Raw genomic sequence first — 13,348 nt, 5'->3', positions numbered from 1 at the left:
AATATGCAATATAAAGATGTTGTAATATTATTATTTTTAACGGTTTTAAAATTTGTGAATGAAAGTTTATAGCATTTTACTATCGTCTCAAGGGTGTGTCTTAAAGGGACTAGAGACATAATTTCAAGTCACCTTTCATTTATGGAGTGGCATGTCCAGCATACATTTAGAAGATAGGAAAACGCTGCTATTTTTATATCATCAATCAGATAAAGGAATACATGTTACCATTGGGAATTGAGCATGGCCTTCTTTAAATGGAGGATGAATTATCATCGTGTTTTTGACATGGGGTTGTGAATCATTTTTTGTTTCGTTTTTCATTCGTTTTCAAAACGATAGTTTCGTTTTCGGAAAAAACTATCATTTTTAAAAACGACCCACTCATTTCGAACTTTTAGCAAACGAATAACGATTGGTTTTGAAAACGATCGTTTTTATAAAAACGATTTGAGACCGTTTTTTAATATGAATGTTTTTTTTAAAACGATCGCTTTTGAGAAAATGATTGTTTTTGAAAAACATTGACAATTATATCGACGATCGTTAACATGTGTTGTTGTTAACGATCATTAACGAAAAGACAAAATTTAATAAAAACGGTCGTTTTTGGAAAAATGATCTTTTTTGAAAAAAAAAATTACATGCAACTTTATTGAATGTCATTATACATGAAGTTAAACAGTTGTGGGGGAGCTAAAACTTCTTGATATTTTTTTAAAAACTACTCAATGATAAATACAGATGCCTTTCAGGTCGGTTTTCTCTCTTTGTTAAAAATCGTTAACTAAGGGTCGTCGTTAACGATCATTAACAAAGGGTCGTCATTAACAATCATTTAGGAAGGGTCGTCGTTAACGATCGTTAAAAATGGTCGTCGTTAACGATTTTTAACGAAACGACGAGTTTTATAAAAACGATCGTTTTGAAAAACGATCGTTTTTAACAACGATAATTTTTAAAAACGATCGTTTTAAAAACGACTATTTTTAAAAAACGAACTTTTTAAAAAAAACTATCGTTTTTATAAATTATTGTTTCGTTTCGATTTTTTGTCATCTTTTTCATAATGAAACAATCTTTTTTCAAAAAAATGAAAACATTAACATCCCTAATTTGACGAGCTTAAAAAAATAGACATGTTTTGAGACACTTCATAAAATGAATTAAAATTCGGCAAGGCAAACCACTATTACAAAGATTACAATTTATTAATAAGTAATTATAATTTGTGGCAAATTTTAAGTTCATTTGTGTTTTGTTATGTTACTTACAATGTAAGTAAATAAGCATCATTAGCGTCAGTTTACAAACCACAATGAAAATTTTTTCAGGGTTCATGTTTGCGGTTAAAAAATTTCAAATAAAGTAAGACAAATCCTAAATATTTTTTTAACACAAACAACGAGAAATAAATTTTATAGCATTTTTTTCTTTTTTTAACAAATCAATTAAAAATCAGATCAAGCTCAACTGTAACTGCCGCAACAACTGAAGCTACTACAACAACAACAACAACAAAGAAGAATAGAAATTTTAAAATTTGTTATTTCATTTAAAATGACTTGTTAACAACATTTTGATGTTTTGATCACTTAGCAAAATTGGCATACTTATAAACGTTTAGATAACTTTTTGTAACATTTTTAATAAGTTTTTTTATTATTATTTTTTATTATTCTTCCAATAAGTTAATAATTTGTACAGGATTTAATTTAAGTATAACAACAAATTTTCCAACAACGACTACAAATCCAACAACAACTAATCCCACAAAACCAAAAGTCCAAAAGCAACAATTTGTCTCATAACAACAATTTATCCCATAACAACAACTGATCAACTGATCATCTACTAACATTTACTTTTCCTACATCAACTTTTGCCCTGTAGCAGATGAAGCCATAACTACTACTAACAACACTAGAATGGCAACTACAATTGGAGATGCTCAAGATTCCTAACAGTTTAAGTGAATAAAAAGTGAAATTAGTTTTTCTGCAGTGGTCCCAAGTCAATACAATGCAATCAATAAAATGCAAAAATATCTAAACATCAAATGCCAAATGATCAAATGCCTAATTATGCAGTACAAACGCAGTACGTTTGAATTAGGTCAACAACGCCGACTACACAAAGACTGTTCATACACTCTGCCTGGATAGGCTGAGCAGGCCTATAGTGCCCAGGCACGCCATGCTACGGTTTTTTGGCTGACATCTGACGGCCAATCGTTGCATTCAAGGGTTAAGTTTTACACCTTTTACAGAAATACTCCTATTTTAAACACATAACGTTGATGAATATCATCCATTTTTAAAGATTTTGCATTTCCAATTTAAAGGATCCTTAAATATTCCTGAATACAGATGTCTCCTGATAGGTTGTGTACAGTACTTGTACACAATAGAACATGCTGTGGAAAATATCGCACATTATAAGTGTTAATCGATCTCTGTAACTATCTTATCTCTGGTCTAAAGCTAGAAATGAAAACAAATCAGAGAAAAATCATAACAACGGGGCATACTGAATTGTTCATCTCAAAACAAAATAGAGAAAACAAAGAGGAGACGATAAAAGATAAGGGAAGGGAAGAAAAGAGGGAACAGAAGAGTAAAGAAGAGAAGAAAAGAAAAGATAAGAAAAAAGAGAAGAAAAATAAAAGAAAAAAAGAAGAAAAGAAAAGATAAGAAAAAAGAGAGAAAAAATAGATGAAAAAAACGAAGAAAAGAGAAGAGAAGAAAGGAAGAAAATAGAAGAGAAAGAAGAAAAAATAGATTGCGTGAAAGAGAGACCTTGCATTTTTCAGACGTTTTCTCATAAAAATATGTTTAAGAATATCTTAAACGTTAAAATTAACTTTATTATAAAATTATATGATATTATTGAAAAAAATATTTGTCCTAACTGTTTAGCATACATTTTTTGGATCATTTAAAGATTTTTGATCATTTGGCATTTAATATTCTGATATTTTTGCAATAAATTTAAATAGATATCCCATACCCATAATTGTTAAACATTTTTCAAAAATTTTATATTTTAAGCTAAAGATTTTTTCTTTTTAACATTTTTTTAAAGAAAAATGAGTAAATGCAACTGAGCAGTAGTCAACATTACGTTGCCAGATGTTCTGGACTATATAAATAGCTGCACAACTGTTTATATTTCAGTTCGTCTGGGCCTACATCTTCTTGTTATTCTTGTCCTTCTTGTTCTTGTTGTTCTTGTTCTTGTTCTTGTTCTTGTTCTTGTTATTGTTCTTTTTCTTCTTCTTCTTCTTCTTCTTCTTCTTCTTCTTCTTCTTCTTCTTTTTCTTCTTCTTCTTCTTCTTCTTCTTCTTCTTCTTCTTCTTCCTCTTCTTCTTCTTCTTCTTCTTTTTCTTCTAATACTGTACTTATATCCTTATTTCAGATGATAATGGCTGTTTTTCAAAGACGCTTCTTAATGCCAGCATTGTTTTTAATTATTTTATTTTGCTTGTCTTTTGTAAGTCATTTTTTAGTTTTAATAATTTTGTTTTGGTATTTATGATTTCGAAAAAAAAATATTTTCAGTGGTTGGTCAATACTGATTTGGATCTAAAATTTATTCAGGTAAAACTATGATTTAAAAATTGAATTTACAACCCAATACATAGCTAGGGTTGTTAATCGTTTTGGAAACGATCGTTAAACAATCCTTTTTTTTGTTTTCCTACAGTTTTTTTGTTTCGTTTTTCGATCATTTTGAAAACAATCGTTTTAAAAACTTTTTTAAAAAACGATTGTTTTTAAAACGATAGGAAAACGAAAAAAAAACTATCGTTTTTCAAAAAAATGAAAACGTTAACATCCCTACACATAGCACAGAACTTATAACTTAACATGTAACATATAACATTAAATTTTTTTTAATTACAAAAGTGTTGCTGAAAATGGCAGGAAAAGACAAAAAATGGCATATTGGTGAAAGTCATTTTAAATGACACAATTTCGTACCTAAGCTGGTTTTACCATAACACTCTACAGGGGCTGGGGGGGGGGGGGTGTTACAGGGGGGGTTACATAATCTAGACTAGGTAAATACCTGTTTATTTTAGGTTCCTGACACAGTTAATTATGATGGGAATTTAGATCTGTTTAGCCTGGAGCAGGATGACCAGAGACTGGTCGAATATGTCAAACATCATTTTTTATTCAAAACTGGAACAAAAGGGGGAAAAGTAAGCGTTTTTAAAAACTTTTAAAGCATCTAAGTCTTTGCCATAAACTCAGATTTTTGAATCCCTTTAACTTTGCAATCTGATGTTTCAAACCTTTGATATTTCAACTATTTTATCTAACAGAATTCATAATTTAGAATATTGAAGGTCTGTGACATCGGGCTGCAAAGATATAGAAATTGAAAAATTAGAGTCTGAGGCAAAACTGATTTCCTTTACAAATATGTTCCTACTCTCCTATATATCATGGCAAACTAACACAAATTGAAAGTAAGATTGAAATCTTACACATTTTCAATAATATCTTTTAGAGATATCGACAAGAACAAAAATGTTTTGAATTTCATGTGAATTCAGTTCCAGGATATTATGCAAAAGCATTTGTTGATCTTTTCTTCTCTGCCCCTAAAGTTAAAAAAATTAAACACTGAACACATGCATACTATTATTTTTGGTAAAAGGGTAGTATATGAATACAGGATTTGCAGCAGGGTTAGAGCTTCTGACTACAGGAGGGGGTGGGGGGAGATCAGCTGATAGAGGTTACAGAATACACATATGCACGATCTTTCAATCTATCTATAACGTTGACATATTTACAATTGGTTAACTCTCTACCTCTCTGTCTATCTTTTTTTCTGTTTCTCTCTCCTTCTCTCTATATACTTTAAATATAAATCAAAAATGTTAATGTTACATGTGTATCTTTGATTAAATCACAGACTGCCTGGAACTTGTTAACTCCAGATGGAATTCTTTCTTTGAAGATGAATTCATCAATGTAGAATTGTAGAAGATTTCTTGGAGCTCCACACATTGCCTTAAGAGGTCTTTTGTGTTTTGACCAGTAGCCCTCCATCTGCTTTGTATGTACCCCTGTTATTGGGCCCTTAAAAGGGAAATCTTTGTTGCTATGATTCACAGTTCCATGGGTAAATTTTTTGTTAGCAATCGTGGAAATATGATTATAAGATGCCCAACAATCACTATGAATAACTGATCCTGCTCTAATCCGATAGAGGATGACAGCCTCCAGGGTCACTCTAGTTCTATCCTCGACTATTTCCATATAACCCATCCCATCCTCATCCACAGCTCCAAACACTCACAAAGGTTTCTGATGAAGTGCTGCTTCTCTGTGATATTTAGCCTTGGTGCTAAACACAGACTCATCTATCTGAACTATGATACCAGGACCTCCAAGTTGGATAGGATGCATTTGAAAATGCTGGCTGGTCAGATTTCTAAACTTTTGGAAGAAGTTTTCTGGTTTATTTTGAGGAGCCTGGAGGCCTTTTGGTTGCTAATGGTTTCACTCCAAAACAGTACCAGCAGTACTTGTTGCTTCAAAGTAAGTTTAGAACCAGAGAAAAAAGACTGGATTCTCACACTAACATTATGGTTCCTCTTGTCACAACCATAATTAAGACACCTCCAACCCATCAATTGTCTCTGTCGTTGATAGCTGTGTCAGGAAACTTCCACAAACTATGCACTGTATATTTCGTTTTAATAATCCTTTATTCTGCAACCACTGTACTATTTCCTGGTCCCCCATTTCCATCATCATCTTCATGTCCATATTAGTTGTTTTCCCAAGTTTGACTACCTCCGTGTAGTGTATTCTCGGAGTCATCCTCCCCCCCTCTCCAAATCAGCTGATTCCCCGGAGTCAACCCGCCCCCCACTCCCTCTCTAGTCGGCATCCCCAAGTAGTGAAATCCTGTTTTCATATACTACCCTTTTCTTTGTTTCCTTAACGATTGTTAACAATAAACCTTCGTTAAATATCGAGAGGAAAGAGAGGAACCCGACATAAAGGGCATCTGTACATATCATTGAGTAGTTTTTAAAGAAAATATCAAGAAGTTTTAACTCACCCACAACTGTATAACTTCATGTCAGACAGACAACTTAATTCAATAAAATTGCATGTCATTTTTTTCAAAAGCGATTGTTTTTCCAAAAACGTCTGATTTTATAACGTTGTTCGTCTTTTTGTTAATGATTGTTAACGACAACCTTTTGTTAGCGATCATTAATGACAACCCTTCATTAATGATCGTTAATATAATTGTCAATATTTTTTTTCAAAACAATCGTTTTTTCAAAAGCAATAGTTTTTTAAAAAACAATCGTATAAAAAACGGTCGCAAATTGTTTTGTATAAAAACGATTGTTTTCAAAACTGATCGTTATTCATTTCAAAACAAGTGAGTTGTTTTTAAAATCAATTGTTTTTTTCCGAAAATGAAACAATCATTTCTGAAAACGATTGAAAAACAAAACAAAAAACAATCGTTTTCAAAAATGATTAACAAACCAAGCCGCTATTGTCCCAACTTCTTTGGCAAGTGCAAAACTTTTTTTCATAATGATAGCGGGAAAAAACCTTTCTGGAGATAAAATTACTAATATGTACAGACCTGTGAAATTGAAAGTTATTAAACTTTTAATGGTGCATTGATTTTGGTCCCTCATTTTTCAGACTTTGGGTGTATACTTTTCATTTCACAGGTCTCCATCTATCAGTTATTTTTTATCATAAGTAAATTCTTTTTTCCGCCCCATCAAAAAAAATTTTTTCAATTTTTATTTTTTTTTAGAATTTTAAACTACTTGGTTCATTTTCAAGCTAGTTCACTTCAAAGTTTTTTTTTCTGTTTTATGATGATTCTTTTAGAATTTGAGACTGGTGGGTTCCTAGGTTCATTCACAAGTTTTTTAATGAATATGTTAAGAACTTGAGACTGGTGGGTTCCTATTCACTCTAAATTAAAAAGTCGTTACTATAGCGATAAAAAGTCGCCAAATCGGGTGAAAAAGTTGGATGGCACTCGATTAGGAGACAAAAAATCGCTTAACCTAAATCGCTTATTTTTTTAAAAATTGTTTTGTTTCAACAAAAAAATCGCTTATATTGCAGAAGAAGTTGGTGACTGCCAAATAAGCGACACAAAATCGTTTATTTTCAACAAAAAATCGCTTATTTTTAGCTCAAAAAACGCTCATTTTAACGAAATTGCTTTTTTTCAAATAAAAAATCTTTTTAATTCAAAGATCTCATATATTAAAAAAATCTTGTTTATTTTTAACAAGTAAAAACGACTCAAAGAAGTTCGTAGGAAGATTTCGATTCTACTGGAGACCACCGGAGGGATTTTATTTTCACTGGAGGGGTTTGAAAAAATGCTTTTTTACAATTTAAAACTTTACGCAGAGTGATTTACATTCCACTGGAGGGATTCCGTTATCTTTCCAGGGGGGTTATAGTCTAAAATATGATAAAATTTCTAAGCAACTACTCATTTGAATAATATTCCGAGGGACGGTTTACAATTTATTTTACTTTATACAAACATTTATGAGAGAAAAATACTATACAATCGATAAGCAAATAAGAGGCAGTATTTGGTTGAAGAATGATCAGATTAGTCTTCCACCTCACATCGAAATGGTTCGTAGCGAACTGACTCTGATAGCATTTGTTAGACCCGCCATTCCCCCGCCAGGGTTCTATCCCTAGCACCCTGACTCGGTGGGTCAATACCCCTGGCCCTATGCTACCCTGAAATAAGGGATAGTGTCGCTTGGTCTATAAATAGAAACAGCTTGGCTTGATCTAATCTTAGCTTCAAGCAAACAACATATTTAACTCTTTTCAAAAAAAAATTGTTTATATTTAACTCTTTAAATGTTCTAAATTATCTAAATCCTATATCTTTGCAAGCTAAGGATGAAACCTTTGACATCTCAGGCTTAGAATTATTGATCTAACAGAATTCATTGTGTGAAATATCTTAAGTCTTCAACATGGGATTGCAAAAATATAGGGTTTAGAAAATCAGAGTTTGTGATAAAATCTCGGTTCCATTTTTAAGTGTCCTTATAACTTGTCAGGATAAAAAGGAAAAATAAATCCTGGGGCTTTATTACCAATGTTATCATCAGTGCTTAGGATCCGTTGGATCCACAAGATTTTGGCTTCCTGGATCTGGATCCGGATTCGCAAAAATATGTGGATCCAAGGACCGGATCTAAGGGGTAAAAAAAACTTGTTTACTCCTAAAACCCAAATCTGAACTATTGAAAAAAGAGATTATAAAAATTTCCTGATTTCTTAATGGGTCATCAAGTTTTAGCATGAAAATAAGCGAAAAAAATAAAACAAAAACTTAGAAATTCTGCTTTAGTAAAAAATCATTAAGTGACTGGGATCCGGAACAATTTTTTCCTTGTTCGGATCCAGATCCGGATTGCCATGAAAATTTAATTGATCCTTAACACTGCCTCAAATCCTACTAAAACAAATATGCTATGATAGCCAGGGCTATAGGATCCATTTAATTTTGATGCTGATCTGGATCCTAGATCTGCACAGGAAAAAAAATCCGGATCCAGGTCATTAACTGAACTTAAAAAAAATGTCAGATTTTTTGTTTTATCTTTTTCGCTTATTTTTATCCTAAAACTAGCCTGTCCTAGCCTGTTTTAGCCGCAGTGCTCGGCCCAGAAATTGTCTTAACCTAACCTAAATCAAATTTAATCAATCCTAACCTAACTGAACCCTAAAATAATAAAAAAATAATAATAATAATTTTGCTGAAATCATACAAAATATCACATATCAGCCCCAATGCTTTTGATNGAACTATATGAGAACTCAATTTTTTTTTACTTCACAAATAACGATTTAAAATCATTTCAAATGCAACTAAAATCGTTTATTAAGCGACTTTTTGTCCATAATTTCACTATTTTGAGATTTAATTAAGCGTTTAGGCTGGTTCATTTATAAGTTTTAATGATTTTTTTAGAATTTGAGACTGCTGGGTTCCTATAGGCTGATTTATTTATAAATTTTGAAATTAATTTTTTAGAATTTGAGACTGCTGGGTTCCTATAGGATGGTTTATTTATAAATTTTGAAATTAATTTTTTTGAATTTGAGACTGCTGGGTTTCTATAGGCTGGTTTATTTATAAGTTTTGAAATTAATTTTTTAGAATTTGAAACTGCTGGGTTCCTATAGGCTGGTTTATTTATAAATTTTGAAATTAATTTTTTTGAATTTGAGACTGCTGGGTTCCTATAGGCTGGTTTATTTATAAGTTTTGAAATTAATTTTTTTGAATTTGAGACTGCTGGGTTCCTATAGGCTGGTTTATTTATAAATTTTGAAATTAATTTTTTTGAATTTGAAACTGCTGGGTTCCTATAGGCTGGTTTATTTATAAGTTTTGAAATTAATTTTTTAGAATTTGAGGCTGCTGAGTTCCCATTTCCAAAGCTAGTTTTTTTATAATTTAAACATTTTTTTATGAAATTTTTAGAATTTGAGACTTGCAAACAATCCTCCCAAACTGGCCGGCCAGTTTAATCAACCTTTGGAAGTGGATAAAATTTATAACAGGTTTTTGTTTAAAACTTTAAATACTTAACAATGAGAAATTAGGAAAAGGAATACGACTTTTAGACTCCAGGTTTGATTTCAAATAGTTAAATGAGCATGATACACTGCAATTTTGAGTAATTCAATTAATAGATAATTCTTAAGCTGCTATTGACATTTTTTTATGGATCTCATTAATGTACAAGAAAGTAAAAATAAGAAGAGGAACGTTTTGACACAAATGTCATTAATTGTAAATGGCTAGTGTTGTTAATCATTTTGGTACATTTTCGCTTAGGGTCAAAATACAGGTATTAAACGTAAATGTAAAATTTATTCTAAACCTTTGCTTTTCTTGCATTATGCTAAATTTTATAAAAATTTTTAAAATTTTATAAAAAAACAACTTTTAAAACAATCGTTTTTGTTCGTATTAGAAAACAAAAATGAGGCAAATTCAAATAGAAAACAGTTTTTTAAAAGTTTTTTTTAAACGAACCAAAACAATTGACAATACTTTATATAGCCGGTACCAAACTACGTTAAAAGATTTTAAAATTGTAAAAGTCCGTTAAGCATAATATTTAATAATATATTTTCTAATATTGGTCAGATTCTACAAAAGTGTAGAAGTGTGTACAAAAAAACGATAATAGATTTTGAAATCTCATCAAAGGATTTGAGACGTTGCCACAAACTCTGATTTTTAAATCCATATATCTTTGAAACCCATTGTTGTAAATCTTAGATATTTCAATTAATCTAAGTTTAAAATATCAATGGTTTATATAACCAGCAGATTGTGAAGATAAGGGCCCTTATCTTCACAATCCTAGGGGATTAGAAAATTTGAGTTTGTGGCAAAGACTCAATGTCTAAACTCATTTAACAAGATAGAATGTTTATATTGAAATCAGGGGGTCAAAATTAAAAGATCTTTGAAAATACTATTTCAATATGGATGTCATTTTACCACAATTATGTTTGACCCATTTTCTTTAAGTTCTTTGTTCAACGGATTCTTCATTGAAGCTGGGGCCTTTGATGGGGAGAAACTTAGTAATTCACTCTTATTTGGTAAATAAACAAAATTACACTTTTTTTAAATATATTTTTTACCTTTTTATTTTGATGAAAGAAATGGAACGCAATTGGACCGGACTACTGGTTGAAGCAAACTCAAATTTAGTTAAAACAATTGAAGGTTAGTTATACAATATCTTAAAGGGACTGTCATTGTTATGTCACCTTCCGATTAATAAGGTACCCTTTAACCCTTTATATGAACAATCCTGTGGGAAATATCGTAGCTCGAAATATGTTCAATTTTCACATTTTCCTTCATTGTTTGTGAAGCATAATTCCACAATTTACTTTTATATAGAAACCACAATGAAAAAAAAAATAATTTTCAAAGCTAAAAACAATATATCTCATTCATGCTTGATCATATACAAAAATTTTAAGTTACTGAATCGGACATACCACTCTATAATTGGAGGGACAACATTTCATTAAAATCAGAGTTATTTTAAACATATGAAGCTTCTGAAATATTAGGGACGATATTTCAACGCAGAGTTGTTTTAAATAGTTTAAGGCTGTTTACAATTTCTAAAATCAGAATTATTTTATACAATACAAGGTTATTTACAATGTTTTGAGATCAGATGTATGCCAAAAACCAAAAATAATTAAAGACCCAAAAGAATTTTGAAGATATTTCACGCACCGCTGACCCTTTAGAAAATGTAAATTCAATAGGACTGCGTCAACCTTGTAGCACCAGCTAGTCCTATTGAGTGTCTGCTTTATTTACCCAATAGCTGGGCGATACAGTACAAACTGGGACCGAAAAGGTTGACCTAGCTCGGAAATTCAAATTTACGACGGCTGCCCGTGATTTACATATCTAGAAAAAAATGTTAATCTACAATAATTACCTAAATTTTACAGGGGCCGATTTATTAGATATTTTGGCCTTTTTATGAGAAGCATCCTATTTTTATACAGGAAGCAAAAGCTGATACATATAGAGAATAGATCATTGTTTTTGTTATATCGAGCAAAAAGTTAGTTTTTTCAACATTTTCTCGGTGTACTCGAAATTACGAACAAAATTATTTATTGATATCTTCTGTTACTTTGTTTAGGTAAAAACAGAAATGTCTGGATATCTCCCACATGTTTATCAATAGAAATGAAACCTATCTTTGCAGGCAGAATAAAATAACAACATTTGAAATTATAAAATATCGAGATTCAGTTTACCTTATTCTAATTTCATGGGAAAATTCATGGAGCCTAAAATCTTTCAGATTCCAAAAGGTGGGGAGCGATAAACAATTTCTCTATATTACTATAAATAGGAATTGATTATCAGCTACAAGGAACTATAGATATTATCCAGTACTTGATGCTCTATATTTGGAAGATATTGTGAAATTAATTTTTTTTTCATTGTTTTATCTCTATCCAAAGCTGGTTTTAGACCTATTGGAAAAGTCAGAAAATTTCAACAGCCTCAGACCAATACTTTTGAAACATGTCATACTGAAGTGGGTTCACAAGAAGTTTGAATCATTGGAAAACTGATCCTTATTGACAAAACCTTGAGTCGTATTGATCTGTGATTGGTCCTTAAGGCATATTGTATCTAAGTTTTTAGTTGAGTTGGTAACTACTAATAACTTTATTTTATATATTTTCTCTTTAATTAGATTTAGCAGCATTTTTACTCTCACTGTAATATGCCACCAACATTAAAGGGACCATTCACCGTAATTTGAGGGTAAACTAAATAGTCTATTTAGCTATTCATTGTTATTAGTCTTATTTTTCTGAGCTGAGAAAAAGCCGATTATTATTAAAAAATTCATTGCAATCATATGATGCCTTTGCAAAGACATTATTTCATTCTTTTTGTCATGGAAAGGGATGTTAACGTTTTCATTTTTTGAAAAACGATCACTTTTTTAAAAGTTTGTTTTCTAAAAATGGTCGTTTTTAAAACGATCATTTTTCAAAACGCTTGTTTTACAAAACGATCGTTTTTATAAAATTTGTCGTTTTGTTAACGATTATTAATGACAACCCTTCGTTAACGACAACCTTCATTATTGATTGTTAACGATGACCCTTCATTAACAACGACCCCTTCATTGACGATTGTTAACGAAGAGAGGAAACCAACCTGAAGGGAATCTGTACTTATCATTGAGTAGTTTTTAAGAAAATATCAAGAAGTTTTAACTCCCCCACTACTGTTAAACTACATTCAATAAAGTTGCATGTATTTTTTTTCAAAAAACGACCATTTTTATAAAGTGTGTTGTTTCGTTAAAGATCGTTAACGAAGGGATGGCAACCCTTTGTTAACAATCGTTAACAAAAACCCTTTGTTAACGATTGTTAACAACAACCCTTCGTTAACGATCGTTACCATAATTGTCAATAAATTTTTTTAAAGTTCAAAACGAGTGGGTCGTTTTTAAAAACGATTTTGTTTTCCAAAAACGAAACAATTGTTTTTGAAAAGGAAACAAAAAACGATTAACAACCCTAGAATCATGGAATCAAAAATTTTTTCAAAAAATAAATTAAATTGTAGTATCTATTAGTTTATTGTAGATATCTTTAATTAGTTTTAAAATTATTTTAAAATTGTCTTTTTCAAAATATAACTTTGTCAACCTTAAACAATAAGTTACTCTGTTGTAAAGTCGTCTTTGACTAAGATTTTCTCCGGC

The 13,348-nt window shown here is 30.9% G+C and overlaps 1 protein-coding gene across 1 annotated transcript; it reads left to right on the top strand.

The window, feature by feature from the left end:
- The first annotated feature begins 3,421 nt into the window (after positions 1-3,421).
- LOC111697276 (uncharacterized) lies at positions 3,422-11,832 on the top strand. The gene is made up of 7 exons (XM_023467211.1): positions 3,422-3,492; positions 3,561-3,599; positions 4,085-4,207; positions 9,541-9,620; positions 10,603-10,676; positions 10,738-10,803; positions 11,753-11,832. Exons 1-7 carry the CDS (start codon positions 3,424-3,426, stop codon positions 11,830-11,832), a joined length of 531 nt encoding a protein of 176 aa, XP_023322979.1. The 5' UTR covers positions 3,422-3,423.
- Positions 11,833-13,348: the final 1,516 nt, after the last annotated feature.

Source organism: Eurytemora carolleeae, unplaced genomic scaffold (assembly GCF_000591075.1).
Source record: "Eurytemora carolleeae unplaced genomic scaffold, Eaff_2.0 scaffold65, whole genome shotgun sequence".
NCBI classification, from domain to species: Eukaryota; Metazoa; Arthropoda; class Copepoda; order Calanoida; family Temoridae; genus Eurytemora; species Eurytemora carolleeae.
The sequence above is the reverse complement of the archived record's forward strand: the minus strand, read 5'-3'. Positions and strand labels throughout refer to the sequence as shown.

Excerpts from the sequence above, each read along its gene's own strand:
- LOC111697276 (XM_023467211.1), top strand. The coding sequence starts at position 3,424 with ATGGCTGTTTTTCAAAGACGCTTCTTAATGCCAGCATTGTTTTTAATT. Across the intron at positions 9,621-10,602 it reads GTGGATAAAATTTATAACAG|TTCTTTGTTCAACGGATTCT; the intron begins GTTTTTGTTTAA and ends ATTTTCTTTAAG. Across the intron at positions 10,677-10,737 it reads TAGTAATTCACTCTTATTTG|AAATGGAACGCAATTGGACC; the intron begins GTAAATAAACAA and ends TTTTGATGAAAG.